Source organism: Balaenoptera physalus (assembly GCF_965194825.1).
Source record: "Balaenoptera physalus genome assembly, chromosome: 4".
NCBI classification, from domain to species: Eukaryota; Metazoa; Chordata; class Mammalia; order Artiodactyla; family Balaenopteridae; genus Balaenoptera; species Balaenoptera physalus.
This window is the reverse complement of record NC_138891.1, coordinates 127365189-127392111: the sequence shown is the minus strand read 5'-3', so window position 1 is coordinate 127392111 and position 26923 is coordinate 127365189. Positions and strand designations below refer to the sequence as shown.

The 26923-nt window shown below is 37.8% G+C and overlaps 1 protein-coding gene and 1 long non-coding RNA gene across 8 annotated transcripts in view; one reads left to right on the top strand and one right to left on the bottom strand.

Moving 5' to 3' along the window:
• APP (amyloid beta precursor protein) overlaps window positions 1-26923 on the top strand; it is a 275886-nt gene that overhangs the window by 202932 nt on the left and 46031 nt on the right. For all 7 annotated transcript variants that reach the window (XM_082460407.1, XM_082460411.1, XM_082460410.1 and 4 more), the window contains 2 exons: window positions 5256-5384; window positions 6268-6367. In XM_082460407.1, coding sequence (XP_082316533.1) covers window positions 5256-5384; window positions 6268-6367 — 229 coding nt within the window. The remainder of the gene's footprint in view (window positions 1-5255; window positions 5385-6267; window positions 6368-26923) is intronic.
• LOC309660210 lies at window positions 6553-18751 on the bottom strand. The gene is made up of 2 exons (XR_014263273.1): window positions 8728-18751; window positions 6553-8687 (listed from the first exon to the last, which is right to left on the bottom strand). It is a non-coding gene; the product is annotated as an uncharacterized lncRNA (long non-coding RNA).

Below are 26923 nucleotides of genomic sequence, written 5' to 3'. Positions count from 1 at the left end.
GAGGCACAGTGGAGCTGAACAATCATGTTTTAATATACCACAGTTCCAAGTGAACTGTGGAATAGAAAGCTACCCACTCAGACATGATTGGCATTGAGTCAGTCATATGTGTCTGATTGATCCAAAGTCCATGGACACCAAATTTATGAAATTGCATAAAAGGACCAAGTGAAAAAGACAATACATCTGAGAAGTGGGAACATTAATTTCTTAAAGTTACCTATTAGAGGGAAAGACTGTGAAATTTCTTTCAAAATTCCATGCATCAGCCTGACATCAAAACCCAAGCCACAAGAAGACAAACTGTAACATCTTTTGAAATTAAGGATATGAATCTTGTGGACACTGGGGTTTGAACATTCTGTAGAGCCTATGAAATATTTTCTGGGAAGAGTTCCCCATTAAAACAGCTCCCTAAAGGACCCCAACACACTGGGTGGATAGATCAATATGTACCAAAAAATTGGGAATGCATCTCTTCTTGGTTGAGAGATGGTTATTTTCAACTCAGATGCCGTGAAGGATGTATTTTTGCCACTGGAACTACTTGTGCAAGTTATATTTAGCTCTAGGTTATTCATTAATTTAATTAACATTTTTTGACAACCAAATTATGCCAGGAACTGAGCCAGGAGCTAGCGATATGTTACACTCTTGTTCCAAGAGAGGGAAGTGGTTAATGTTCCAAAATGTAAATCTTCTATTTTCAGGTTAAGTATAATACATTTTAGAAGGGCCTACTCTTAATCCTTTACGAAATTTCTTTTTGAAATGATTTTTTTTTAATGCAGTGTGATTGTGAAGTGAATTTAATGTGTACTGAAAAGTGCTACATCTGATGCAAATAGGTACTTCGTAATTACGGGCTAAACACTCAGAAACAATAATGACGATAAAAAAAGGATTGGATATAATTAGTCCCCCTAGGGCAGATCTTTTCCCTTTATTATCTCTGTTCTTTGCTATAAATTTTAATAATAAGATTAGCCATTCAATGGCAATATAACCAGATTTCAGTATTAATGCATAGAATATTGTGAAATGAGGGGAATTTGGCAGAAAAAAATGTTATTACTAGTTACAGAAGATGTTAAAGACTTGAGAAAGGTTGAAATTATATGCATAGAGGTTAAAATGTTTCCTAATCTCTGCTTACTGTCAATATCCTTGCAATGAGCCACTGAATTCTTAAGCTTGTTTTTCTAATCACCTGAATAATTCTGTCTTAAATGTAAGGATCATGATGATAGAATAGCAGTTACTTTAAGAGAATATATTTCTATAGAGATACCAGGTATTTTTTCCTATCATTTCTATATGAATGTTCTGAGTTTTTAATTACAATTTTAAGAAATTCATCTTTGTCCTAACATAATGAAATAAAATTCCCGAAACAATGGAGGTTCCCTGTTATTCTGTGATACGTGAAATAGCTCTAGAAATAGTTTTAAGCCTTGGAAATTCTGCGTTCTGGCTAAAAATTGTAAAGACAGTTATTTCTGTATTTGAATGAAACACGCATGAATCACATGTCAAAGGCAGAACTCTTTTTTTTTTTTTTACACTAAAGCAAATGAATATACAAAAGTACAAAGGAACGTTATCTATTTTTCTTTCTTAACTAAAATAGCATTAGTTTATGAGGTATCGTCTGCCATTTTATTTGACATGATTTATCTGACTACTCCAACATAAAAACTAATCTGATTTTTATATTTTTCATTTCTAAGCACGATCCTTAGAAACATGTTTACATGAATAAATCAACCAAACAGAACCTTGTAATTCATTTAATGAGGGACGTCAGAGTGTCTTTCTGAATGTCTTCCTGAATTCTCGTGTCCTGACGTGTAGGCAGCGGGAAGGAAAGGCTGGTGTATGTATAGATGCACACGCAGTGTGTATCTGAGCTCACATAAACAGTGATGAGGTCATGGCTTACAGTGGGCTCTTAGGTCTCATTATCCTACAGGAGCTTTGTTCCCCAGCAGAGAGAGGCCTGGGCCATCACGGGAGCCCGATGTGCTACTCTTTCATTGTCAAGCTCTAGGGATTTGGGGGGGGAAAGTTTGGAATATATTTCTGAATATACTTCTGAAACATATAATGTCGGTATTAAAGGAGATAAGCAATTTTCAACATGCGAACACATTCAGCATTTAATTATCCATCTTAGCAGAAGATAAGGATGGATTTAGAACTAGAATCCATGAATGTCACAAAAGCCTAACTTTTTATTAATACCTATAATCTTTTTCCAGTAATCCTGAACAGATTGACAGAGGACCTTCCTATCTTGCTATTTCTCCTCCCTACATCCGAGGCATTAGCTAAAGCACAGCGGAATGCCAAAAACCAAGGACAGTATTTCTAAGATTGAACAAATCTGGATGATTTTCAGCACAATTAAAAGAGCAGATATTAGCGTGTCCCAAAATAATATTATCTGAGCTTATAAAAACTAGAAATACAAGCAAGGACTTCTAGAACAGGCTCTCATTTCTAACTATTCAGCGATTTCTTTCAGTTTCCAGTTCTATAGGTTACTTTCTGGAACATGTCTTTGGTGTGGTCCATTTTAGAGTTTCCTTGGAAGGCAGGATCACATAGTGATCAGGAGAATGGGCTGCGGAGCCAGTGTTGGGCTACCTGTTCTTGCTGTACCCCTGGCTAACTCTGTAACTAAATGGAACCAGCTTCATAGTCCTAAACCTCCTTTGTGCCTTGTTCGCTTCATCAATGTAGTGGGGCAAGCAGCTGTACCTCTGTCACAGGGTTGATAGGAAGATTTAATGAGTTACTATGAATAAAGCACTTGAAACACCGTCTCATTCATATAAGCAGTCAATAAGTGCTGAACTGTTATTGCTTAGAAGAAAGGGAAAGGGGGAGGGGATGGAGGTAGGGACTGAGTAGAAGAAATAAGCGTGTACTGAGTAGCAGCTGTGGATGCAGCATTGTGTGGGAAACTAACACACAACGTTTTTAATTCCCACATACACCGTATGAAAGATTGTTATCTGAATGGTACAGATGAGGAAGATGAGGCTTAGATATTTCGTGACTCGTGTTTATTTTTAAATTAATGTTAACATTAATAATAGCAAGTGGCAATCGATACTGTTTGTGGTGATAGTGGAAAAAAGCGGTGGGGAGAGACCCAAGTGTCAGTTGGCAGAATTCAGCTTAGAGCAGCAATGCCAAGGCCAGTTTGGAGCAGTTATATCCTAGTACCCATGCTTGGAGGTGACGGTCCTCTGAGGACAACATGCCTTGTAGAAACATTTATAGGTGACTAACTACAAAAAAAAAAAAAAAAGAAAAAGAAGAAGAAAAGAAAGTTATGATGAAGAACAATCTTTATGTTCAATTGAAGTATTGTTTCTTATTTGAGCTCTTAAAGAAAAAAAATTCCATTTTTTTTTAAAACAACAGAGCCTTTTCAAGAGGAAAGAAATGAAATAGAGCACCTGAGAAAGCACATTCAGCCAGTCGGCTGGGACACCTTTGATGAATGCAATTAGTTGCAGTCTCCGATTTTGGAAGCATAATTGCAGTAGAACTAGAGGGACTTTTTTAGGACTTGGTGTTGAATAAGGAACAAGCATGTATGTAATATCCTGATTGCACAGTCCTGCATATAAAATATCCATTGCATTCAACAATACTCGGCCTTTGATTTCTGACCCCAAAATCAGCTTTTTAAATATATATATTTAAAACCTATTGTCTTTTAAATATGTATATTATCGATGAAGTTTGTCAGTTTTTATCTCTTTTACTACTTTTCACCTTTTCAGATTTAAAAGGCCATTCCCTGATGTGTAGGGTCAACGAGATTTCAGAGTACCAATGAAAATTGTAATGATGTGCTGCCCAAAACTGTTTCAAGCTGTGATGTCTGCCTATTTTGGAGATTATGGAGAAGCACATTAGGATAAAAGAATAAAAGAAATAAGGCAGATGATAAAAAAAATAAATAAGGCAGATGAACTCAGGCTTACTTTCTTTTCATTGTATTTCTTTGTTTTTCTTAAGTATAGGAATGTGGCCCGTGGAAGGTATGGTACAGAGCACCCTCTCTGAGTCAGGCGCTGTATATTGTGTGATTCCTGAAAAAGAAAGGCAAAATCTAGCCCTTAAGAATCTCACAGTTGAAGAGAGCAGTCAGAAATGCAATAATGGGGGTTTGCATAGCATTTCATGGGAGCACAGAGAAAGGGTACCCCCTCTACCTAGCATGTCAGGGAGGTGGCCCTAAGTTAAGCAACAGGAGAAGGGGAGGCACGTTCCATAAAGTATTGGAAAACACACACACCATCTCTGTGAATAAATTCTCTACCTTCCAACTGGTTTTCAAGGTGCTCATGACTCACAGGTTAATAATAACTAGATAGACACAAATGGCCAAAATTCTATTTCTGATATGAACTTGCATAGGTAATTTTTCTTTGTTTGTTTTAATGAAGAAGAAACATGTATCTTTGGAAATCATTTTTAAGAATCACATAGTAGAATGCATGTAGCAAGAGAATTGTTAAAGATAGAGAAAGCAGACCTTGTCCCTTTTTTTTATGAGGATGAATGCTTTCAAGTAAGACTGGAATAAAAATGAAATGGAATCAATTAGAAAAAAAATAGAAACACTTAAGAAGAAACTTAATTGTTGCTGAAAGAATTAGAATCTGATGGCGTGGAAAGGATTTAATTAAACTCCAAAGTAAAATAATACATTGGCCTTTCTCCCAGAAAAACATGATGTCTCTTAGAGCTTATCAGCTATTTCTTGGCCTGCAAATTAGTAGTGGTTATCTGTTATTTTTCTCATTTTGATTATTACGTGCTACTGATGGTGGGATTATTTGTGCAACAGTTACTGCTGAGACAACAATTAAGACTGTGCAGATAGAATTGTGGTCTCATATGCCCCTGTATAGTTGGGTGGGAAAATGGAAAGTACCTAACTTAAATCTGACAGATCCAAAATCAACTCTCCTTCAATAGCAGAAGGCACTATTTTAAAAGAAAATGTTAACAAGGATAGCCATCATCATATGTGTCAAATGCTAAGTGCTGTTACAGAATTGAAAAGTGACCAATCAAGTAAGAATTACCTAGTAAGAAGGGAATGGAGAATTGCAAAAACGTGACTCACAGTGCTTTCACATCATGAATGAATTAGCGGGACCTCTGACCCAAAGCCATTGGAAGAAGCAATATTTTGGACAAACCTGAACTTTTTTTTTCCCCTACAGCCTCGCCATGTGTTCAACATGCTAAAGAAGTATGTCCGTGCCGAACAGAAAGATAGACAGCATACCTTAAAGCATTTTGAACATGTTCGCATGGTGGATCCAAAGAAAGCTGCTCAGATCCGGTCCCAGGTAAGCACAGAATGTGGTAATCATGCAACTTGGACAATTCAGTGTTCTTGCCCTTTGAGTCGGATCTTTAGGTATTCCCAGAATAGCCATGGGTGTTGGACCTCTATAGCAAGAGTTCTTTAACACCTGGTAAATTCTAAAGGCTTGTCCTAGGGCAACATGTGGTTTGGCACTTTCTGAGTTATGAAAATAACAAAGAATATAAAATCTTGAGTGTCTACTGCTACTGATTCTTAAGGAACCATCAAACTCTGATGACTAAAATGAAAACAAAATTGTATAAACCAAAACTGCTAAAATTTGGTTCAACTAAATTATAGAAGACAATCATAAACTCCATTTCTACTGTAATACTTGGAGATAATGCGAGACTAAATGAAGCTTGGTAGTGATAAGTTTTATACTCTGCCATTTTCAAAACTTGACAACTGGGATCTACCTCTGGAAATCTGAAATTTTACATTTCCTTAAACAGAAGAATTTTTTGAAATATCTATCATGAAATATCTATATTTCATGTGAAATATCCATATGATCCCATCTATTGGAAACTTTGCAAAGACATATATATATGGAGCATCAGAGCTTATTTAGGAATCTCAATATTAGGAATCAGAATTGGGCAGAAATGGTCTTTTCAATTGGCTTTATATTTTATGGTTACAAGCATATAATATAATGGAAAGTTTAAAGCAGCTCCAAAGTTAGAGAACAAAAAATGAGGGAACAAGAAAAATAAAGATGCCCTTTCAGGTTCAAAGTTCCAGCAGCATTTTGTCAGTTTTATTTGGGAAGTTTGTATCTGTCTGCGGTGCTCGGTAAGGAAAATAACTCTTCCTTACTCCAGAGATGGTTTACCTGGAGCTATCATCCTTTGCTGCAGGTTATGACACACCTCCGCGTGATTTACGAGCGCATGAACCAGTCTCTCTCCCTGCTCTACAATGTTCCAGCTGTGGCCGAGGAAATTCAGGATGAAGTTGGTGAGTGAGCTGGTTTTTTTTGGTGCCGTGCGTATTAAACATATTTTCCTCCTGTAGGAGAAAATCAGGGAAATGAGTTCATCTTCATCAGGAATCATCAGTGTTTTAATATGTGGAAGGAAAAAGAGCAGATTCCCTTCTACAGTGAAACTCTTGGGGAGTGGAAGTTGCTCTCATCTTAGCAATTGCATCAGGTCTTAACTGCATACTGACAAAAGCCGAGGGGGATGTAATTTGACTTTGGTCTATTTGTGTGATAATGAGCCACTTGTTGGATTTTACTTGTCAACAGTTTTCTAATTTAGTCAGTCTTATAAATATCACCTTATGATGCTTTGGTACTTTACAGTTTAATAGAAACAACCCTTCATGTCTTAATTCTTTATTATCATAATCTTATGAGTGCCATGATATCCTCATTTTTCAGATGAAGGAGCCCAAACTTACAATTTAAGAAACTTGCCTATGTCACGCATATCCCAAGGAGCACAGCAAAACCACAAAACTCTGACTTTTGACTTTGAGGTTATTGTTATATTCAGTAACGCATCTTTCTTTGATGCACGCCCCGCCCCCTGCATAGCCATGAGTGTTCTCTGGGCCACGTTGTTGTTGAAACTTAATTAACTGTATGCCCACTATCTTTCATTAAACTTTTAAAATAATCATACACTCATAAGAAGTTGGAAAAATAATACAGAGTAGTCCAAGGTAGACATCACCCACCCTCCTCAGTAGTAACATTTTACGTAACATCATGCATTATCAAAACCAGGAAACCGACCTTGTGTGCCCACTGTCTCCTATGGCCATAGTTTTCCTAATGACATCTTTAATATTTCGTATGAGTAAGTTCTCCCTTTTCTGCTTTTCTTGGAAAGGGAGTAAAGTATCGCATAACGTTATTCTCCACAAACCCCCAAAATGCCCATATTTGTTTAACTTTACCTCACAAAAGTACTTAGATGCAATTACCCTAGTTCATCTTTCAACATAAAGCAGATGTATGAATCCGGGCGATGTGGTGCATAAACCGGCTGTAAATAAGCAATATGTGTGCGGTGGGTCCCTCTGCATAATGAGTCCTGTTCTTTGTTAATTGCGTTGGAAATAGATGCTTAATTTGGTTTAAACAGATGCAGGTTATCTGAAAACAGAACACCCAGGATGTTGTAGATGGTGTACCGGTTGCAGGAATTCCTGCTTTGAAGTGCCCAAAACACGGCTTGGCTCGATTTTTACATTTCATACCAGTGCCGTTCTACTCTTTTTTTTTTCTAGCTTAGTAATACCTTGCAAATGTTGTTTGTATTACTACCAAGTATTTGGCACTTATCAGGGGATAATGGTCTGTTCAGTGTTGCGTATTAGCACACAGGATCCTTTCTTTAAGAAACGAATATTCTTGTTATATATTAGGATAGACATGTGTAAGGAACCTTTAAAATACTGTATATTAAATAAGTATAAGAAAGTCCTCCAATAAGTAGTAGAAGGGACAAAATCAAAGAAAAATCACGTTCTTAATGAACTGAAGCTCAAATCTTCTAGATGAATGTATTTTGGCCTTATAGCCATCTTATCAAGCTTATTTTCATAAGCAACTTCAACTGAGGTGTTGGCCAGTAATACCAAACTATAGAGGAATAAGCCATTGCAAAGGACTAGAATATTTCACTCTCAGCCAGTAATTATGGTTGACTCTTTCTAATTAAATTACCAGACGTTTTCATTCAGCAAAATACTACTGAAAGCAGTGACCACTAATAAGTCACAGTTCCACAGAACAGATGGTGATTCAGCTGTCTTGAGTGTTGCAAAATGCCCAAGAATAGAACCACACACTAAACTTCAAATCTAAGTGGCAGGGAGAATATTCCGTAGAATCATGGAATTTTTTTCTTTAAAAAAAAAAACTGTTAAGTAGGATTAAGAGCATGTCATTCTTAAAAGTAGTTTTGTCATTCTGAGTATACTGAACACCGAATCCTGAAAGATAATCATTTAAAAAATCTTTCTTGCCTCCATTTTTAAATAGCTGTTTCCTGTGGGAAGAGAAGCTTGCATTAATGAACTTCCATTAAATAGAGCTGTGTACCATTTGAGGTCCTAACACCACAGCCAAAGAAGAGAGCTCCCTGGGGAGAATGGCTTTTCTGGGTTAAGCTTAGCTGTCTTATAGAAATGTTCTTCATTTGAAGGAACATTTAAACATAACTTACTTTTAAAGTAGGAGCATGGATGAAACAAGATGGGCTGTTGAGTTCTAATTGTTTAAGCTGAGTGCTGTTTAAGCTGAGTGGGAGTTCTTTGTAGTATTCTCTTTACTTTTTTTTTTTTTTTTTTTTTTTTCTCTTTACTTTTATATACGCTTGAAATTTTCCATAATAGAAGTTGGTTTTTAGCTTCCTTTCCAAATAGAATCTGCACAGATTTCTTCCAGTGTATGTCTCGTACATTTAATAGTTTCTAATTAAATGCTTTGTCATTAGTCTGATTTGCATGCATCTGCTTTTTCTCTGTATAATCAAATTTTAGATTTGGAGTCAGTTCAGTGTAAGTAAGAAGCATACTAAAATTCAGAGCTGCTGGGAAAGGGAGAAGATCCAAAAGAACCTACAAATGCATGTTGTTTATATAAAAGTTTGTGCTTATAAATGCAGGCAGTTAGAAGATGTTTAGTACAGTAAACCATCTGGAGAGAAATACAATAGTTTTGTTAAATAAGGGTAATAGTTGCTCTGGAGATGAAGGGTTTTCACCAGTCCTGAGGGACTGCTAGTATCTTTCGTGGCATAGGTTTATCTGCTTCATGTAGTTTATGCTCCCACGAAGGTAGAATTCTCTATTATGGGTGAAAATGAGGAAGAAGCTAGTCACACCAGAAAGAAAAGGGTGAAAGTGGGAACTGGCATCAAATTTGTGAGAACAGTGAAGTGTGACTGACTAAAGCCTAGAATTTATCAGGCCCATGAGTTCCAGCCCTGACCGTTCTCACCCACTGTGCTTTCCTAAGAAAACCATCTGTTTATGCTGCTGTACTGTTAACTCCAGTAAATCCCACATCCATAACAACAACGTGTCTGCTGAGTCCCAGTGACATATTCCAGACTCGGAATACAGGCATACCTCGTTTATTGCGCTTTGCAGATATTGCATTTTTTCACAGATGGAAGGTATGTGGCAACCCTGTGTCGAGTGAGTCTGTCAGCACCATTTTCCAACAGCATTTTTTCACGTCATGTCTCTGTGTCACATGTTGGTAATTATTGTGATATCTCAACCTATTTCATTATTATTACATTTGTGATGGTGAACCGTGACGAGTGATCTTTGATGTTACTATTGCAAAAATACAGTGACTCGCTGAAGGCTCAGGTGATGGTGAGCATTTTTTAGCAATAAAATATTTTTTAATTAAGGTATGTTCATCGTTTCTTTAGACGTAATGCTATTGCGCAGTTAATAGACTACAGTATAGGGTAAACGTAACTTTTACATGCGCTGGGAAACCAAAAAATTCATGTGACTTGCTTTGTTGAGGTATTTGCTTTATCGCAGTGGTCTGGAACCGAGCCTGCGGTGTCTCCGAGGTATGCCTATATTTCACCCGTTTCTCAAACTCCAAACTATGTGTGTAAGGAAGAAATCATTGTGTCCCTCGTGAAATTGACCCATTTTACAGTCTCAGTTATGGGTTCTCCCAGTTGTCCTATACATATCCGTGATGCCTTCCTCTCCTCCACCCATGATTGCTTATCAACCTGAAATCCTATATATTCTACCTCCTATATTCATGTGGAATCCCTGCTCTGTAAATCCACGTTGTTAGCTCAGATCCTTATCCTCTCACATGAGTTTCACTGGGCTCTCAACTAGTCATCCTGCCTCTTGCCTTACCTTGGTCCCCTCCTACCCAACTTCTTCCTCTTCAGGGCTGAGTTCCCTGCTAAAATGAAAATACAACCTGCACGTGGTTCTTCCTTGCTTGAAAAGCAGCATCCTTCAATACTCACCTGACATGTCCACACTCCCATAAGCCCTTGACTAATTTGCATAGGGAGCCAGAGGGAAGAGCTGGTGTTTGAGTGACAGTTATATGGCGAACTGATGAGAATCTCTTACTGACGATGTTGCTGGCCTGAGTTCTTTATGAAAGTTCACCCTTGTTGAGGTTCAGGGCCACCACATATAGATGTGGCAGGTGGTTTAGGGAAAAAGCGTAGACTGACATGCATTCCACATCCCACTGACGAAGCCAGGCCCTCTGGTACGGGGCCACATCCACGTGAAGCGGAGCTTTCTTATAATTCACACAAATGCAACAAATGCGCTAGTGACAACACTGGTGGATTCAGTGACAGCACCTCCAACTAACTTGCCCTTAACAGATAGTAAAGTGATGAAAGTGGAATTGGAGCCAAGGTCTGCATGAGTCCGAAATTCATACTCTCTCTGCTACCCACTTTCCTACTCTTAATTCAGTAGAATTTTCTTCTACTAAACCTCAGTGTCTAAAGCACCACGTATCCACCTCTAATACTGTACTCTACTTTGTATTTAATTGTTTATTGACATGTCCACCAGCCCCCAATCCTGTGAGATCTTCCAGGACGTGTCTTGGTCATGTCTGTATCCTTGGGATCCAGCAGAGGACCTGGTACTCTGTAGCATTAGTCATCAGAGCCTAGGTTGAAGCGAATCCCTAGGCTGCAAAGTAAATGCTCCTTAACTTAGGTGGATCAGGTGGTCTCCTCCATAACCCTAAAGACCCACCCTGAGCTCCTTCCTTAGCACCCAGCATAGCTAGTGCTGCACAAAACAAGTCTCTTTCCTCGGCCACAGCATTCTCTAAAGCTATGATTGATCAAGCCAACAAAATGGGTGTGTTGGCAAAGGTATCAAAATAAAGAATAAAGCAGAGTTCTCAGGACTGTAATTAATAACATTTTACAATATTGTACTGTATCATATCCATGACCCTCTGCTATTTGGCTTTCTGCCCAATTCATATACTTTGACACTTGATTTATTAAATATGTTGTCTGGTTTGACTCTTCCATCAACCAGAGCCTGAGGCTATTTATTTGCTTTGCTTCACCAATAAGTATGAATTATCAAAACTACTCTATTAGTTTTATAACAGCTTGCTGTTTATTCTTTTATGATAATTTTTCAGTTCAGTTTGAATTATATTATGTGCAAGTTCCCAGGCACATCATTTATTACTTAGTGTTTTCCTTTTTTAAAAAAATGTATTTGCATACAAATTATGAAGTTTTCTGTAAAGAAAGGCATAAGGCGTTTGTAGAGGGGGAAAGAATCCCTTCCTCGTTTAAAATAGCTGTTTAGGACAATTTTTTTTTTTTATTCAGCAAATGATAGAATCATTAATTTAAGGAAATTATGCCTCTTTTCAATGTCCATATTCTGTCTTAATCATCTTTTAACCCTTCAAAAAAGCAGAATTCCTTCATCTCTACTATTGTTCATCTCGGCTTTGCTTTGTCAATTTGCTGTTTCAAAATGAGTGGATTTTTTTACGCTTTGTAATCTTCCTTAAATCTGTGCTAAAAGGATTCTATTCTTCTATCAGCACTCACCAGAGTACTTGATTTTACAGCTTCCTCAAGGCTAAAAACATTGCAGCTCTCAACTCAGGGCTGGCTGTTTCACAGAATGCTGTAATGATCAATTTATAAGAAAGATAGGAGGAAGGAAAGGGGGAAGGAAGGCCTAATTGTTTCATACCCTGGGTTTTTTGGGGGTTTTTTTTCTTTTAGCATTCAAAATTAGTAAAAACATGAATTATTGTAAACCAGATGTTGGAAGGATCTCTGGCGGAACAAATCCATAGTGAATGGGGTGGGATTGAAATACGTGGCAGGAGATCAAGAAACTCAAGTTAATGAAAGAAGGCTTATAATTTTTTATTACAATTTGACTGTGGCCTCCTGATAAACTTTTCTGCTCTTTGGGAAAAATACAGCATGTTTATTTCAAGGACAGTGTTTCCATTCTCTGTTCCTAGTAAATCTATTGATTTTTGGATTTAATGAATCCAAAGTAGTCTAGACTTAAAATAGAATATTTATGGCACTTGCCAGACCAACAAAATGGAACATTCATTACTACTGAGAATTTTAAGTATCCTTGTGTATAATTGTTAGTCAAGGGAGGGCATCAGGAAGAAAAAAAAAATCATAAAAGTGAATAAAGTGAGAGAACTATTAACTTACTCCACTCTTATTCATTTTCCATAGGAAATGACTTTTAAGTATAAGTAGATTTTATATTTTAGAACTGATTTAAGTATTTGGCAACAAGAACATTTATTTGTATCATAAATTGCCAAAGACATGTTCTTCCTTTAGTTTTACAGTAGTCTCAGAGCTCCTTATTAGTATTCTTTCCAGTATTATTACCTGAATTACAGGTTTGACCAGTGTTTATTTGCCTACCCTCTAAATGTATATCTTTGTCCCCCTCTTAAGCAAGACAGTTACTCTTCCAAAATAGTACAACTCATTTTATAAATGAGAAAATGAAACTGCGTTGTCAAGTGACCTACATATAAGCATATTAATCTTCAAAACGGAAAAGTATATTATGACAACAACAACCCAGTTTTCTGATGCTTTGCCTGCCATGTTGAAATGTCTCTAAACAGCAAAATATAGATGTGTCAATGCCAATGAGTTCATACCTCAAACCCAACTGGTCTGTAAATGGTCTTAGGAGGTTACAGCCCTTAAGCATTTAACTCACCCATAGTGGCTAGTTTAGTGCTTTGCAGACATTTAGTTCTTTATACCTTTTTTGGATATGACATGTAAGCTGTCTTTTTCTTAGGAGTTTAATTACCGAATCTATAAATATAGTGTATGTCATTCAGATGATCTGTGGAAGTCAGTCATAGGGTCCTTTTGACGTATGTAGGGTCTTGCCTGGTGGTCCAGTGGCTAAGACTCCAAGCTCCTGATGCAGGGGGCCTTGGGTCAGTCCCTGGTCAGGGAACTAGATCCCACATGCTGCAATGGGAAGATTCCTGCATGCCGCAAATAAAGATCCTCGCGTGCCACAACGAAGATCCCACACGTGGCAACGAAGATCTCACGTGCCGCAACTAAGACCCGATGCAGACAAATAAATTAATTAATTTTTAAAAATATTTTTAAATGCTGACTAATATTAAAAAAAAAAAGTTGATGTATGTAACTTGACATATGTAAATTATTGACATGGAAATTATTCAGGGAAACAACATCAGTTTCCCTGGGTAATTTTTATAATATTACCTTCTGGCAAACAGATGTGTTTTTTTCTGTATTTTCTGATCCATAATTGTAAAGGAAAAGTCAATCCTTTAGCATTATTTAAAAAGAATACACTTTCTAGGAAGAATGAATGTCAAAAAGTTTAATTTAAAACAAATAAGCATAATCTCTGCCATTCTGGCAGATAGATTGTAGACATTAATATGTATAATTCAGAGTGGTATATTGATCTTATTTCTTGCGATCCCAGTGTACCCTGGCAGTCATTAGATGACTTACATATAAACCACATTGTTTATTTCATGCCATTGCAGTGGCTCTCTGGATTATGTTTTCAGTCTTCATAAGTAGGCGGTATCTATTAAAATCTTTTGCATATTTTTTAATAGGACTCTTGCATTTTTATTATTGAGTTGTAAAAGGTCCTTATATATTCTGGATACTAAACTCTCATTAAATATATGATTTGAAAATATTTTCTCCCTTTTTGTAGGTTTTCTTTTCACTTTCTTGATATCCTTTGAACACACAAAATTGTAAAACTTTGATGAAGTCCAGTTTATCAATTTGTTTTCGCTGTTGCTTATGCTTTAGTATTATATCTAAGAACCATTACTCAATCCAAGGTCAAATATATTTATACCTGTGTTTCTTTCCAAGAGTCTTATAGTTAAATCTTTGATTCATTTTGAGTTAATTTTTATATGTAGTGTGAGATAAGGATCCCCCTTCATTCTTTTACATGTGGATATCCAGGGTCCCATCACCATCTGTTGAAAAAAACTATTCTTTCTACTTTAAATGGTCTCGGAACCCTTGTCAAAAATCAGTTGACCAGGGATATATGGGTTTATTTCTTGACTCTCAATTCTATTCCTTCTATATATACATTCTTATTACAATACCACACTATTTTGATTACTGTAGCTCTGTAGTAAGTTTTGAAATCCGGCAATGTGAGTCTTCCTCCTTTGTTCTTTTTCAAGATTGTTTTGACTATTTGGGGTCCCTTGCTTTTCCATATGAATTTTAAAGTCTTTTTTTCCTCATTTCTGCAAAAAAGGTAGTCAGAATTTTAATAGGGATTACTTTGAATCTATAGATCAATTCAGGGAGTATTTCTATTGTAATTTTTTTTAATGAACTTTTAAAACACTATCACTACTTGAAGAGATATCCACTATGAGATGATTCCGCTTTGACCCCATTCAGGAGGGTAAATGTTTAGAAGTCGCAGGAAAATTGATTTAGCACACTGTCACCCTTTACTCCAAATTTTGGTGAGATTCAAGGAAATTTCTTTGTGAACTCTTCCTTAAATCATGACAACTGTGACACAGTGGTGGGTTTTGTCTATTTTCATGCCGTTCTCTGATTGTGTGTGTGTGTGTGTGTGTGTGTGTGTGCGCACGCGCACGCACGCACCTTGACCAAATGGGTGAAGCCTGAGGCAGTGCCTCTCACCCCGAGCTCTGCTGGTGCCTGTGATGATCCAGTGCAGTTCCAGAGTTTTTCCTTAACTCACCAGCTCTTACACATGGCCCTATAATTTGAATCAAAATCCAAAAAGAAATCCTAACTAAAATGATTGGGGGGTGAAGTCAGACCACAGTGGGGACTCCTAGACTACTTCTGGCAGGGAACCCTGCCACAGATGTATCCTGATTTTTTTTGGTAGATTCTGGGGAGCAACCAATGATTTTACAATGGGGAAGAAGGCCTGGTTATTTTGTTTTTCACAACCAGCTGCCTTCAAGGTTCATATTTTTAAAGAGAAGAAAAAAATTGTAGTGATATTTGCCACCCTGAAAATAGAGATGCATTCAAATTGAGATTAATTTTGAAATCTGTTTCCACAAAGTCTAACTGGGAGAGAGATGAATGTATTTGCATGTGAGAAAGACTTTGGAAGGAATGTTAATTTGCCTCTTGCTCTTCAACTCAGAACAAATTTTGCAATGTACTCCCTGAGTAAGCTCTGTTACTCTTTGTTAACTATTCTCCTGCCATCTATACCGTGGCCTGCTTTAGAAAATCAGTCATAGACACTGGGGTATAATGTCTCATCAAAAACAGGAGATCAATCTATTAACCCATTCCAGATTATGAGGCATGTGTCCAAAGGAATGTTTACATCATATGAATCAAAACACTATTCAGAAACAATCTTTTGGACTTAGAGTGAAAAACAGGTGGTCAAAAGGCCAAAGTTAGGGTGTTACTTAATTTCAACTACTGTTGCTAGATCCATTGACCTGAGACAGTGAATTTAAAATAGCCTGTTTAATGTGTTTAATTTTTTACAAATATATTTATTTACATGTGCTCATAAAAGCATGAGTTAAATCTTATTATTTCTGTGGAACAGCAAATGGTGACTACTTGGATTGTCTTATGCATGTCTCAGTATCTTTGCTTTTCGTCTGGGTGGTAGTTAGAAGAGTCTGCCCATCCCACGAGAGCAGATAGAGGAACTGTGTGTTCAGCTTCCTCTTTAACATTAAACTTGATAAAGCTTCTCCTAAGGCCAGTGGAGACCAGAGGCATTGTCATCTGAGAGCAGGAGGAAGGGCCAGCTGCAAGTTTCATGCCTCTCAGAAGCAAGAGCCTGAGCCAGCCTGGCCTTGGCAAATGATGCATTTCTTCTCTTTCAGGGGCTAGCATAGTGAAGGGAAGCTCTGGAGCTGTAGTGAGTTGCTTCTGAAGCTTTGCCAAGTTATGAAGGAACTTCCTGGGACCTGAACGGTGGAGATCTGGGAATGCAAAAGGGAACATATCATATTAATATGATTATACTTATTAACGTCTTATATTATTTTTATTTAGGAAACTCTAGAGACAAAGCAAATTTCATATTCTAGGTTTTGGGCAGAGGGCAGGAGATGTGGAGAGAGAAATTGGTGTTTGAAATTCTAAATTAGTGACTCTTTTGCAAAAACCAGCCTTCGTTTTGTTGATGATTACTGAGGCTTGAAATAATTAAAATGGGTTTACTCTCAAATGATAGTCAACATATTTGATAGAAAGGAAAGTTGCCAAAATGCCCTTTTTGATGTGGCATGCACAATAAGAAGAGTATCATGTATGGAGCTGGACGTGAAAGCATAATCATTCATAATGTGACCTTTCTTTATTACACTAAAACTTTTTCTTTAGTCATGACTGTGACCAGATAACATAAGCTTCTTGCTGTTTATAAGTTTTCCATGATACCAAAAAGCAGTTTTCTAAAATTATTGTATATGAAACTTTGTTAATAGTTATAGTTTTCTAATCAAACAGCTTTAGTCAAATTTAAAAAAAATTAACTTTATCATTGCCACTGAGATATCACTAGGTAAATGCCTTAATTCTCAGTCACCACTCTAATAATATCAAGGGAATATTAGAGGGTTTCAAAAGTATATATGTAGGGCTTCCCTGGCGGCGCGGTGGTTAAGAATCCACTAGCACGATAGCTAGTGCTTCCCACTAGCTATCTATTTTACATTTGCTACTGTATATATGTCCATGCTACTCTCTCACTTCATCCCAGCTTGCCCTTCCCCCTTCCCGTGTCATCAAGTCCATTCTCTATGTCTGTGTCTTTATTCCTGTCCTGCCCCTACGTTCATCAAAACCATTTATTTTTTTTTTTTAGATTCCATATATATGTGTTAGCATACAGTATTTGTTTTTCTCTTTCTGACTTACTTCACTCTGTATGACAGACTCTAGGTCCATCCAACTTACTACAAATAACTCAATTTTGTTTCTCTTTATGGCTGAGTAATATTCCTTTGTATATATGCACCACATCTTCTTTATCCATTCATCTGTCAGTGGACATGGAGGTTGCTTCCATGTCCTGGCTGTTGTAAATAGTGATGCAATGAACATTGTGGTACATGACTCTTTTTGAATTATGGTTTTCTCAGGGTATATGCCCAGTAGTGGGATTGCTGGGTCATAGGGTAGTTCTATTTTTAGTTTTTTAAGGAACCTCCATACTGTTCTCTACAGTAGCTGCATTAATTTACATTCCCACCAGCAGTGCAAGAGGGTTCCCTTTTCTCCACACCCTCTCCAGCATTTATTGTTTGTAGATTTTTGGGTGATGGCCATTCTGACCGGTGTGAGGTGATACCTCACTGTAGTTTTGATTTGCATTTCTCTAATGATTAGTGATGTTGAGCATCTTTTCATGTGTTTCTTGGCAATCTGTATATCTGCTTTGGAGAAATGTCTATTTAGGTCTTCTGCCCATTTTTGGATTGGGTTGTTTGTTTTTTTGATATTGAGCTGCATGAGCTGCTTGTACATTTTGGAGATTAATCCTTTGTCAGTTGCTTCATTTGCAAATATTTTCTTCCATTCTGAGCGTTGTCTTTTCATGTTGTTTATGGTTTCCTTTGCTGTGCAAAACCTTTTAAGTTTCATTAGGTCCCATTTATTTACTTTTGTCTTTATTTCCGTTTCTCTAGGAAGTGGGTCAAAAAGGATCTTGCTGTGATTTATGTCACAGAGTGTTCTGCCTATGTTTTCCTCTAAGAGTTTTATAGTGTCTGGCCTTACATTTAGGTCTTTAATCCATTTTGAGTTTATTTTTGTGTATGGTGTGAGGAAGTGTTCTACCAATTTCATTCTTTTACATGTAGCTGTCCAGTTTTCCCAGCACCACTTATTGAAGAGGCTGTCTTTTCTCCACTGTATACTCTTGCCTCCTTTATCAAAGATAAGGTGACCATATGTCTGTGGGTTTATCTCTGGGCTATCTATCCTGTTCCATTGATCTATATTTCTGTTTTTGTGCCAGTACCATACTGTCTTGTTTACTGTAGCTTTGTAATATAGTCTGAAGTCAGGGAGCCTGATTCCTCCAGCTCCGTTTTTCTTTCTCAAGATTGCTTTGGCTATTCGGGGTCTTTTGTGTTTCCATACAAATTGTGAAATTTTTTGTTCTAGTTCTGTGAAAAATGCCATTGGTAGTTTGATAGGGATTGCATTGAATCTGTAGATTGCTATGGGAAGTATAGTCATTTTCACAATGTTGATTCTTCCAATCCAAGAACATGGTATATCTCTCCATCTGTTTGTATCATCTTTAATTTCTTTCAACAGTGTCTTGTAGTTTTCTGCATACAGGTCTTTTGTCTTCTTAGATAGGTTTATTCCTAGGTATTTTATTCTTTTTGTTGCAATGGTAAATGGGAGTATTTCCTTAATTTCTCTTTCAGATTTTTCATCATTAGGGTATAGGAATGCAAGAGACTTCTGTGCATTAATTTTGTATCCTGCTACTCTACCAAATTCATTGATTAGCTCTAGTAGTTTTCTGGTAGCATCTTTAGGATTCTCTATGTATAGTATCATGTTGTCTGCAAATACTGGCAGTTTTCCTTTTTTTTTTTTTTTTGGTTTGGATTCCTTTTATTTCTTTTTCTTTTCTGATTGCTGTGGCTAAAACTTCCAAAACAGTGTTGAATAATAGTGGTGAGAGTGGGCAACCTTGTCTTGTTCCTGATCTTAGTGGAAATGGTTTCAGTTTTTCATCATTTGGAACAATGTTGGCTGTGTGTTTGTCATATATGGCCTTTATTATGCTGAGAAAAGTTCCCTCTATGCCTACTTTCTGGAGGGTTTTTATCATAAATGGGTGTTGAATTTTGTCAAAAGCTTTTTCTGCATCTATTGAGACAATCATATGGCTTTTATTCTTCCATTTGGTAATATGGTGTATCTTACTGATTGATTTGCGTATATTGAAGAATCCTTGCATTCCTGGGATAAACCCCACTTGATCATGGTGTATGATCCTTTTAATGTGCTGTTGGATTCTGTTTGCTAGTATTTTCTTGAGGATTTTTGCATCCATGTTCATCAGTGATATTGGCCTGTAGTTTTCTTTCTTTGTGACATCTTTGGTTTTGGTATCAGGGTGATGGTGGCCTCATAGAATGAGTTTGGGAGTGTTCCCCCCTCTGCTATATTTTGGAAGAGTTTGAGAAGGACGGGTGTTAGCTCTTCTCTAAATGTTTGATAGACTTCGCCTGTGAAGCCATCTGGTCCTGGGCATTTGTTTGTTGGAAGATTTTTAATCACAGTTTCAATTTCAGTGCTTGTGATTGGTCTGTTTATATTTTCTATTTCTTCCTGGTTCAGTCTCGGAAGGTTGTGCTTTTCTAAGAATTTGTCCATTTCTTTGAGGTTGTCCATTTTATTGGCATATAGTTGCTTGTAGTAATCTCTCATGAACCTTTGTATTTCTGCAGTGTCAATTGTTACTTCTTCTTCATTTCTAAATCTGTTGATCTGAGTCTTCTTTTTTTTCTTGAAGAGGCTGGCTGATGGTTTATCAATCTTGTTTATCTTCTCAGAGAACCAGCTTTTAGTTTTATTCATCTTTGCTATTGTTCCCTTCATTTCTTCTTCATTTACTTCTGATCTGATCTTTATGATTTCTTTCCTTCTAACTTTGGGGTTTTTTTTGTTCCTCTTTCTCTATTTGCTTTAGGTGTAAGGTTAGGTTGTTTATTTGAGATGTTTCTTGTTTCTTGAGGTAGGATTGTATTTCTATAAACTTCCCTCTTAGAACTGCTTTTGCTGCATCCCATAGGTTTTGGGTCATCGTGTTTTTATTGTCATTTGTCTCTAGGTATTTTTTGATTTCCTCTTTGAATTCTTCAGTGATCTCTTGGTTATTTATTAGCATATTGTTTTTAATCTCCATGTGTTTGTATTTTTTACAGTTTTTTTCTATAATTGATATCTAGTCTCATAGTGTTGTGGTCAGAAAAGATACTTGATACGATTTCAATTTTCTTAAATTTACCAAGGCTTGATTTGTGACCCAAGATACGGTCTGTCCTGGAGAATATTCCATGAGCACTTGAGAAGAAAGTATATTCTGTTGTTTTGGGATGGTATGTCCTATAAATATCAATTAAGTCCATCTTCTTCAATGTGTCATTTAAAGCTTGTGTTTCCTTATTTATTTTCTTTTTGAATGATCTGTCCATTGGTGAAAGTGGGGTGTTAAAGTCCCCTACTATGATTGTGTTACTGTCGATTTCCCCTTTTATGGCTGTTAGTATTTGCCTTATGGGCTGAGGTGCTCCTATGTTGGGTGCATAAATACTTACAATTGCTATATCTTCTTCTTGGATTGATCCCTTGATCATTATGTAGTGTCCTTCTTTGTCTCTTATAATAGTCTTTATTTTAAAGTCTATTTTGTCTGATATGAGAATTGCTACTCCAGCTTTCTTTTGATTTCCATTTTCATGGAATATCTTTTTCCATCCCCTCACTTTCAGTCTGTATGTGTCCCTCGGTCTGAAGTGGGTCTCTTGTAGACAGCATATGTACGGGTCTTGTTTTTGTGTCCATTCAGCCAGTCTGTGTCTTTGGGTTGGAGCATTTAATCCATTTATATTTAAGGTAGTTATCGATATGTATGTTCCTGTTACCATTTTCTTAATTGTTTTGGGTTTTTTATTGTAGGTCTTTTCCTTCTCTTGTGTATCCTGCCTAGAGAAGTTCCTTTAGCATTTGTTGTAAAGCTGGTTTGGTGATGCTGACTTCTCTTAACTTTTGCTTATCTGTAAAGGTCTCAATTTCTCCATCGAATCTAAATGAGATCCTTGCTGGGTAGAGTAATCTTGGTTGTAGGTTTTTCCCTTTCATCACTTTAAATATATCCTGTCACTCCTTTCTGGCTTGCAGAGTTCCTGCTGAAAAATCAGCTGTTAACCTTTTGGGGATTCCTTTGTATGTTATTTTGTTGCTTTTCCCTTGCCGCTTTTAATATTTTTTCTTTGTATTTAATTTTTGATAGTTTGATTAATATGTGTCTCGGAGTGTTTCTCTTTGGGTTTATCCTGTATGGTACTCTCTGTGCTTCCCGTACTTGACTGACTATATCTTTTCCCATGTTACGGAAGTTTTCTACTACAATCTCTTCAAATATTTTCTCAGACCCTTTCTTTTTCTCCTCTTCTTCTGGGACCCCTGTAATTCGAATGTTGGTGCATTTAATGTTGTCTCAGAGGTCTCTGAGACTTTCCTCAATTCTTTTCATTGTTTTTTCTTTATTCTGCTCCCTGGCAGTTATTTCCACCATTTTATCTTCCAGGTCATTTATCCGTTCTTCTGCTTCAGTTATTCTGTTATTGATTCCTTCTAGAGTATTTTTAATTTCTGTAATTGTGTTGTTCATAGCTGTTTGTTTGCTCTTTAGTTCTTCTAGATTCTTGTGAAATGTTTCTTGTATTTTCTCCATTCTGTTTCTGAGATTTTGGATCATCTTTACTATCATTACTCTGAATTCTTTTTCAGGTAGGTTGCCTATTTCATCTTCATTTATTTGGTCTTATAGGTTTTTACCTTGCTCCTTCGTCTGTAATATATTTTTTTTCGTTTCTTTTTTTTTTTTAATGGGTGGTGCTTTATTAGTGCCAAATTGGTTGTTTGGCCTGAGACATCCAGCACTGGAGTTTGCAGGCAGTTATATAGAGCTGGGTCTTGGTACTGAGATGAGGAGGCCTCACTCCGGTTGATATTCTCTCGGGTCTGAGTTTCTCTGTTAGTCCAGCGGTTTGGACTCTGAGTTCCCATCACAGGAGCTCAGGCCCGACCTCCGGCTTGGGAACCAAGATCCCTCAAGCTTCATGGCATGGAAAAAAAAAAGGAAGTAAGAAAGAAAAAAAGGAGCAGTACAAAGAATAAAAAACAAAGTAAAATTAGAAAGATAAAAAATACATTAGGAAAAATAAAACTGTAATTGAAACAACTGCAACAAGGTAAAATAAAACCACAGCAGAAAAAAAACGGGGTGGGGGGAACGAGCCAAAAAGAGTGATCACTAACAATGTATAAAGAATAAAATAAAATTAGAAAAATAAAAGATTTATTAGGAAAAATAAAAATATAAAAGAATCAACAAGGTAAAACAGAACCCCAATCTAAAAGAGGAAAAGAGAAAAGGAAAAAAAAAAAAAGAAAAGCCTTGGCTAAGGGGGCGGAGTTTAGGCAGGGGCTGAACTTAGGCAGGGGCGGGGTTTAGGGTGGGGCGGGACCTAGGCAGGTGGGGGCGTGTCGTTTGAGCATGGGGCGGGGCCTCTGCTTAGGACCTGCACGGAAGGGGAGGGGCAGCATGTCCAAGGGGGGCTTCTGGAGTGTGCAGTTCTGGAGTTTGGAGGTAGGGCCCTGGGTGAGGGTGTGTGGGTTGGAGGGGGTCTCTGAGGGGGTCTCCGAGTGTAGAGGTGGGGCCTCGGGTGGGGGTGTAGGGGTGGGGCTTGGGCTCTGCACTGCAGGAGGGAGGCTCCGAGGGCAGAGGATTAGGCCTGGGAGCCCAGCAGGCTCCCCAGTGCCTAAGTAGACAGGGAAAGCGATGGCCGCGTTCCCTTCCATTCCTTCACACCCCCTCCCGCACCATCTCCCCCAGGGTCTCCCATGTCCCCACTGGACCCCTAACCATGGGTGGGTCCCGCTGGGTGTAGGACATCCTCCCCTCCCCCAGCCGCCCCTCAGGGGTGCCGGTCCCAGAGGTCCAGCCTTTGCTTTTGCTCCCCCTTCCCTCCCTCCCACTCCCTCAGGACCCGCACGGCTGGAGGGGGCCTCGGGGGGCAGAGGATCAGGCCGGGGAACTCAGCAGGCTCCCAGGGGCCCAAGTGGGCAGGGGAAACCTGACCACCCTCCCTTTGGATCCTCTGCCCTCCCAATGGTTCCCCAATTTCCCCCTTCGGGCGTGGGACCCCTTCCCCTCCCCCAGCCGCCCCTCAGGGGCACCAGCCCCGTCCTGCCTCCACTTCTCCTCCCCCTTCACTCGCCCCACGTCCTGCCCAGTCGCTGGGGGCTCCTCCCGTCCCCTTAGGTGTCCATGGTACTGCACCAGTGCTTGGTAGGTGCTCTCTTTTCTTCTCTTTTTTTTAAGACTCATTTGATTCTCAAAATAACCCTGAACAGGCAAAGCAAATCGTGGGAAAAGAATCTGAAAAAGAATATATATATATATCTGAATCACTGTGCTGTACACCTGAAACTAACATGACATTGTAAATCAACTACGCTTCAATTTTTTAAAATAATAATAAAATAACCCTGGACAGGCAAAGCAAATAGTTGTTCCCTTTATTCTCCTTCATGAGCCTAGCTTTCCAATAAGGCTGATCTTATGTCCACAGCCCTGGATACATTGACATACGCTTCTCCATCTGCCTGCAATATCCTTGCCCAGTTTTGGCCTATTGAGATCTTTTTGAGCTTCCAAAACCCCAACTCTCGTGTCACCTCTCGCTTTAATTCTTTAATGAACAGAAAGCATCTGTACTCTGATCATATAGTTTATATATTACATGTGTCTGCTATTGTTTTGATGTGTACATGTCAACTAATTGTCCTGTACTAATTATAGTCTCTTTAAGGGTGTGAATCAAATTTCTTGTGCATTCGTTTCTCCTGAAACGAATTACTAGGTACAAGCCAGTATTACAAATACGTGTCTTCAAGGAATTCTTCAGTTAGAAGATTTGTGATTCTTGGACCAGCATCATGAGCATCCCCTGGGAACTTGCTAGAAATTCACATTCTCTGGTCCCACCCCAGACTTTCTGAATCAGCAATGCTAGGCTGAGGAATTAGCAATCTAGCTTTTAACAAGCTGTCCAGGTGACTGTGATGCATGCAGAACTTTGAGAATTACTGATTTAGAGTGTATTCAACTTACGAAAAGTTAATAAACAGGTGAAGATCTGTTCTAGCCCACCAATAAGCCATTTAGATTTACCCATACTGTTGTGTCCTAAATCCACATGATTAAAAAAACCATATACCACAAAAAGTGCTTAAGGGGAAAACCTAAATGAAGTTAATGTATTTGATTAATTCATAAATACAACAGCTCCATTTATAGAAAAGGATACATAATTGCTGAGTAGTCTTAGATGAAAAGATGCACTTCTCATGATTAAATACTAAAAATCAAAACATAATTTTTTTAAATTATCAAATTGGTAATTTTTTAAATCTGTCATACCCTGTCATAACGAGGGTAAGTGAAAAGGAACTTCATAAGCTATTGATCATTAGATGGGTATAACCTTTTTCTGGAACTGCTTGCCTCTCCCTAATAAATTAAAACGTACAGTCTTCTCTAATTTGACACCATATTCCTCCAGATATCCTGGCCCACCTGTGGAGAAGAGAGGGACATTTCTACTGTCACTGGAAACCCCTCAGGACTATTTATATTTTTTGATAAGCATCACTGCCTTTAAAATAACTATAAAAAAAGGACAAACGACATGCAGCAGACTTGACTCCCCCTTCTCAGACTCCTCTTCAGTTTATATTTCTCTCAGTTTGGAGTTCAGTGCCCCTAAAATTGTAGGGAAATTGCAATACGTGATGTTGGCTGGAAATGTAGCATTTCAAGAAACTTAGGTGGAAATGGTTTTAAGTCCCGAGTCTAAATGATCAGTGAAAGTGTTAGACCATCTCTGTTCTTTTTCTTCCAAGGTTTTGTAGTCTTCTGTAACCCTAGAGATCTCAATTTCTTTGCTATTCTGTAAAAAAAGAACGGAGATGCTACCTAATGCACTATTGCTGCCCTCCTTCTGTTTTTTAGGGTGTTGTCGTCTGTCAAAACAAGTTCTTGGCAATTTTTTTTAATACTGAGAATGAACGCTTGAAGCAAACCAACCAAATTTAAGTGTTTCGAGGATAATAATAATAATTTCAGGAATAGCCTCTCAGTTTTCTGCTAAGAATCAATCTGAACAGTTTCCAAATTGCTGTTGGCAATGGCAGTTATCATGAGGAAAACAGAAAAAAGAAGCAAGAAAAGTAGGAATAGACACAGTCTGGGGGAAGTACCTTTTTAATCTAGTACTCAGGCCTTGCCAGAATGGATTTCAAGTTTATAGGCTAAGTCTCTGCTTTATTTCTCTTGCCTTCCTTTTGGCAGAAAACCAATTTTCAACACTTCAGTGCCTTCTTTCCATCTTGATGGAGAAGCTTTCTTATACTTGAAGTACCTCTTTTGGGTATAAGAGAGGAATTAAGTTGAGACTGTCTGCAGAGTTACTAAAACAAAGTTATCCAAAAAAAAAAAGGCCTAATTTCCTGTCCAGTAAGTCAAATATTGTGTGAATGTATGAGAGAGACCTTGCTTGCTTTCTAGGTCTCTTTGATGTAAAATAAAGAGATGGGTCCACACTAGCAGAGCAAGCTAGTGTGATGAGCGTATTGACTCAACAGCTCATAGCTTAGGCTTCCTTCACTGCCCTCTGTGATTTCTGCACCTTTGTACATCAGCCATGGACAGAGGAAACCATCTGGCATTTGCTGGTTTGGTTGCTGTTAAGTCCTTGGATGTGAAAAGCACCTGAGAACTCATCCAGCGCACTCCATGTGGAAGTTGTTATTCTGGAAGCCATGTGCTCTTGGGGCCAAGTGATGCCCGATAATGTTGGGGCATTCTTGTTAAAAATGCAGATCTCTGGGCTCTACCTCTGATTTACAAAAATCTTCATTTTCCTTACCCTTCCCAGGTGATTCTTAAAATATTCAAAAGTTTTAGAACTCATGTTTATATGAAGTACCAAAAATACAAGGATTCTTACAGGCTTAGATTATGTTTCTGTTGGTCTTAAACATCGAAGAATAGCAGTTGCTGTCATTGAAAATTAGCCATGTGGATTTCTAGTGGTGCTTATTTCCAAAGCAGTGACTATCTAAAATATTAAAGTGAAGCATTATTAACCTTGAAGTTCAAATTCATTGAGAATTTGTTTAGTTGTGACAGGGTTGGTGGCTATGTTTTCTTTATCCACGTTAAGACTTCTTATTAGCTATGAAAAGGGATTGGCATAAACAGCTTATTAACTTTGATTAACTCTGTCTAAAAGAAATGAACAAGCACAGGGCAGGCTCCAGTCAGCAAATGCTGTCTCTCTTAATGTTTTCCCCATTTGCTCTTTTATTTGCTTTCAGAAGTTGTGAATTTACTCCTCTACCTACCAGAATCTTTTCTTCCCTCTTTAGATTCTTCACTTTCTATTATTGATACTGACATTTTACTCAAAGAAATTACTCATTTAGGCTCTCTTCAAATCGAAAGTGATATTATTTTAATAAGGGATAAAAGGGAAAATTGACAAAATACACCTGGAGTTGTCAGCATTGTAAGTGACAAACGGTAAAAGCTTAATCTTGGAGGATTGTCAGAGAGCCTAACATTAGCTCAGGAAGTGTGTGTCTCCTTAGAGAATTGACAAAAAAAAAATTCCCAAGACAAGGC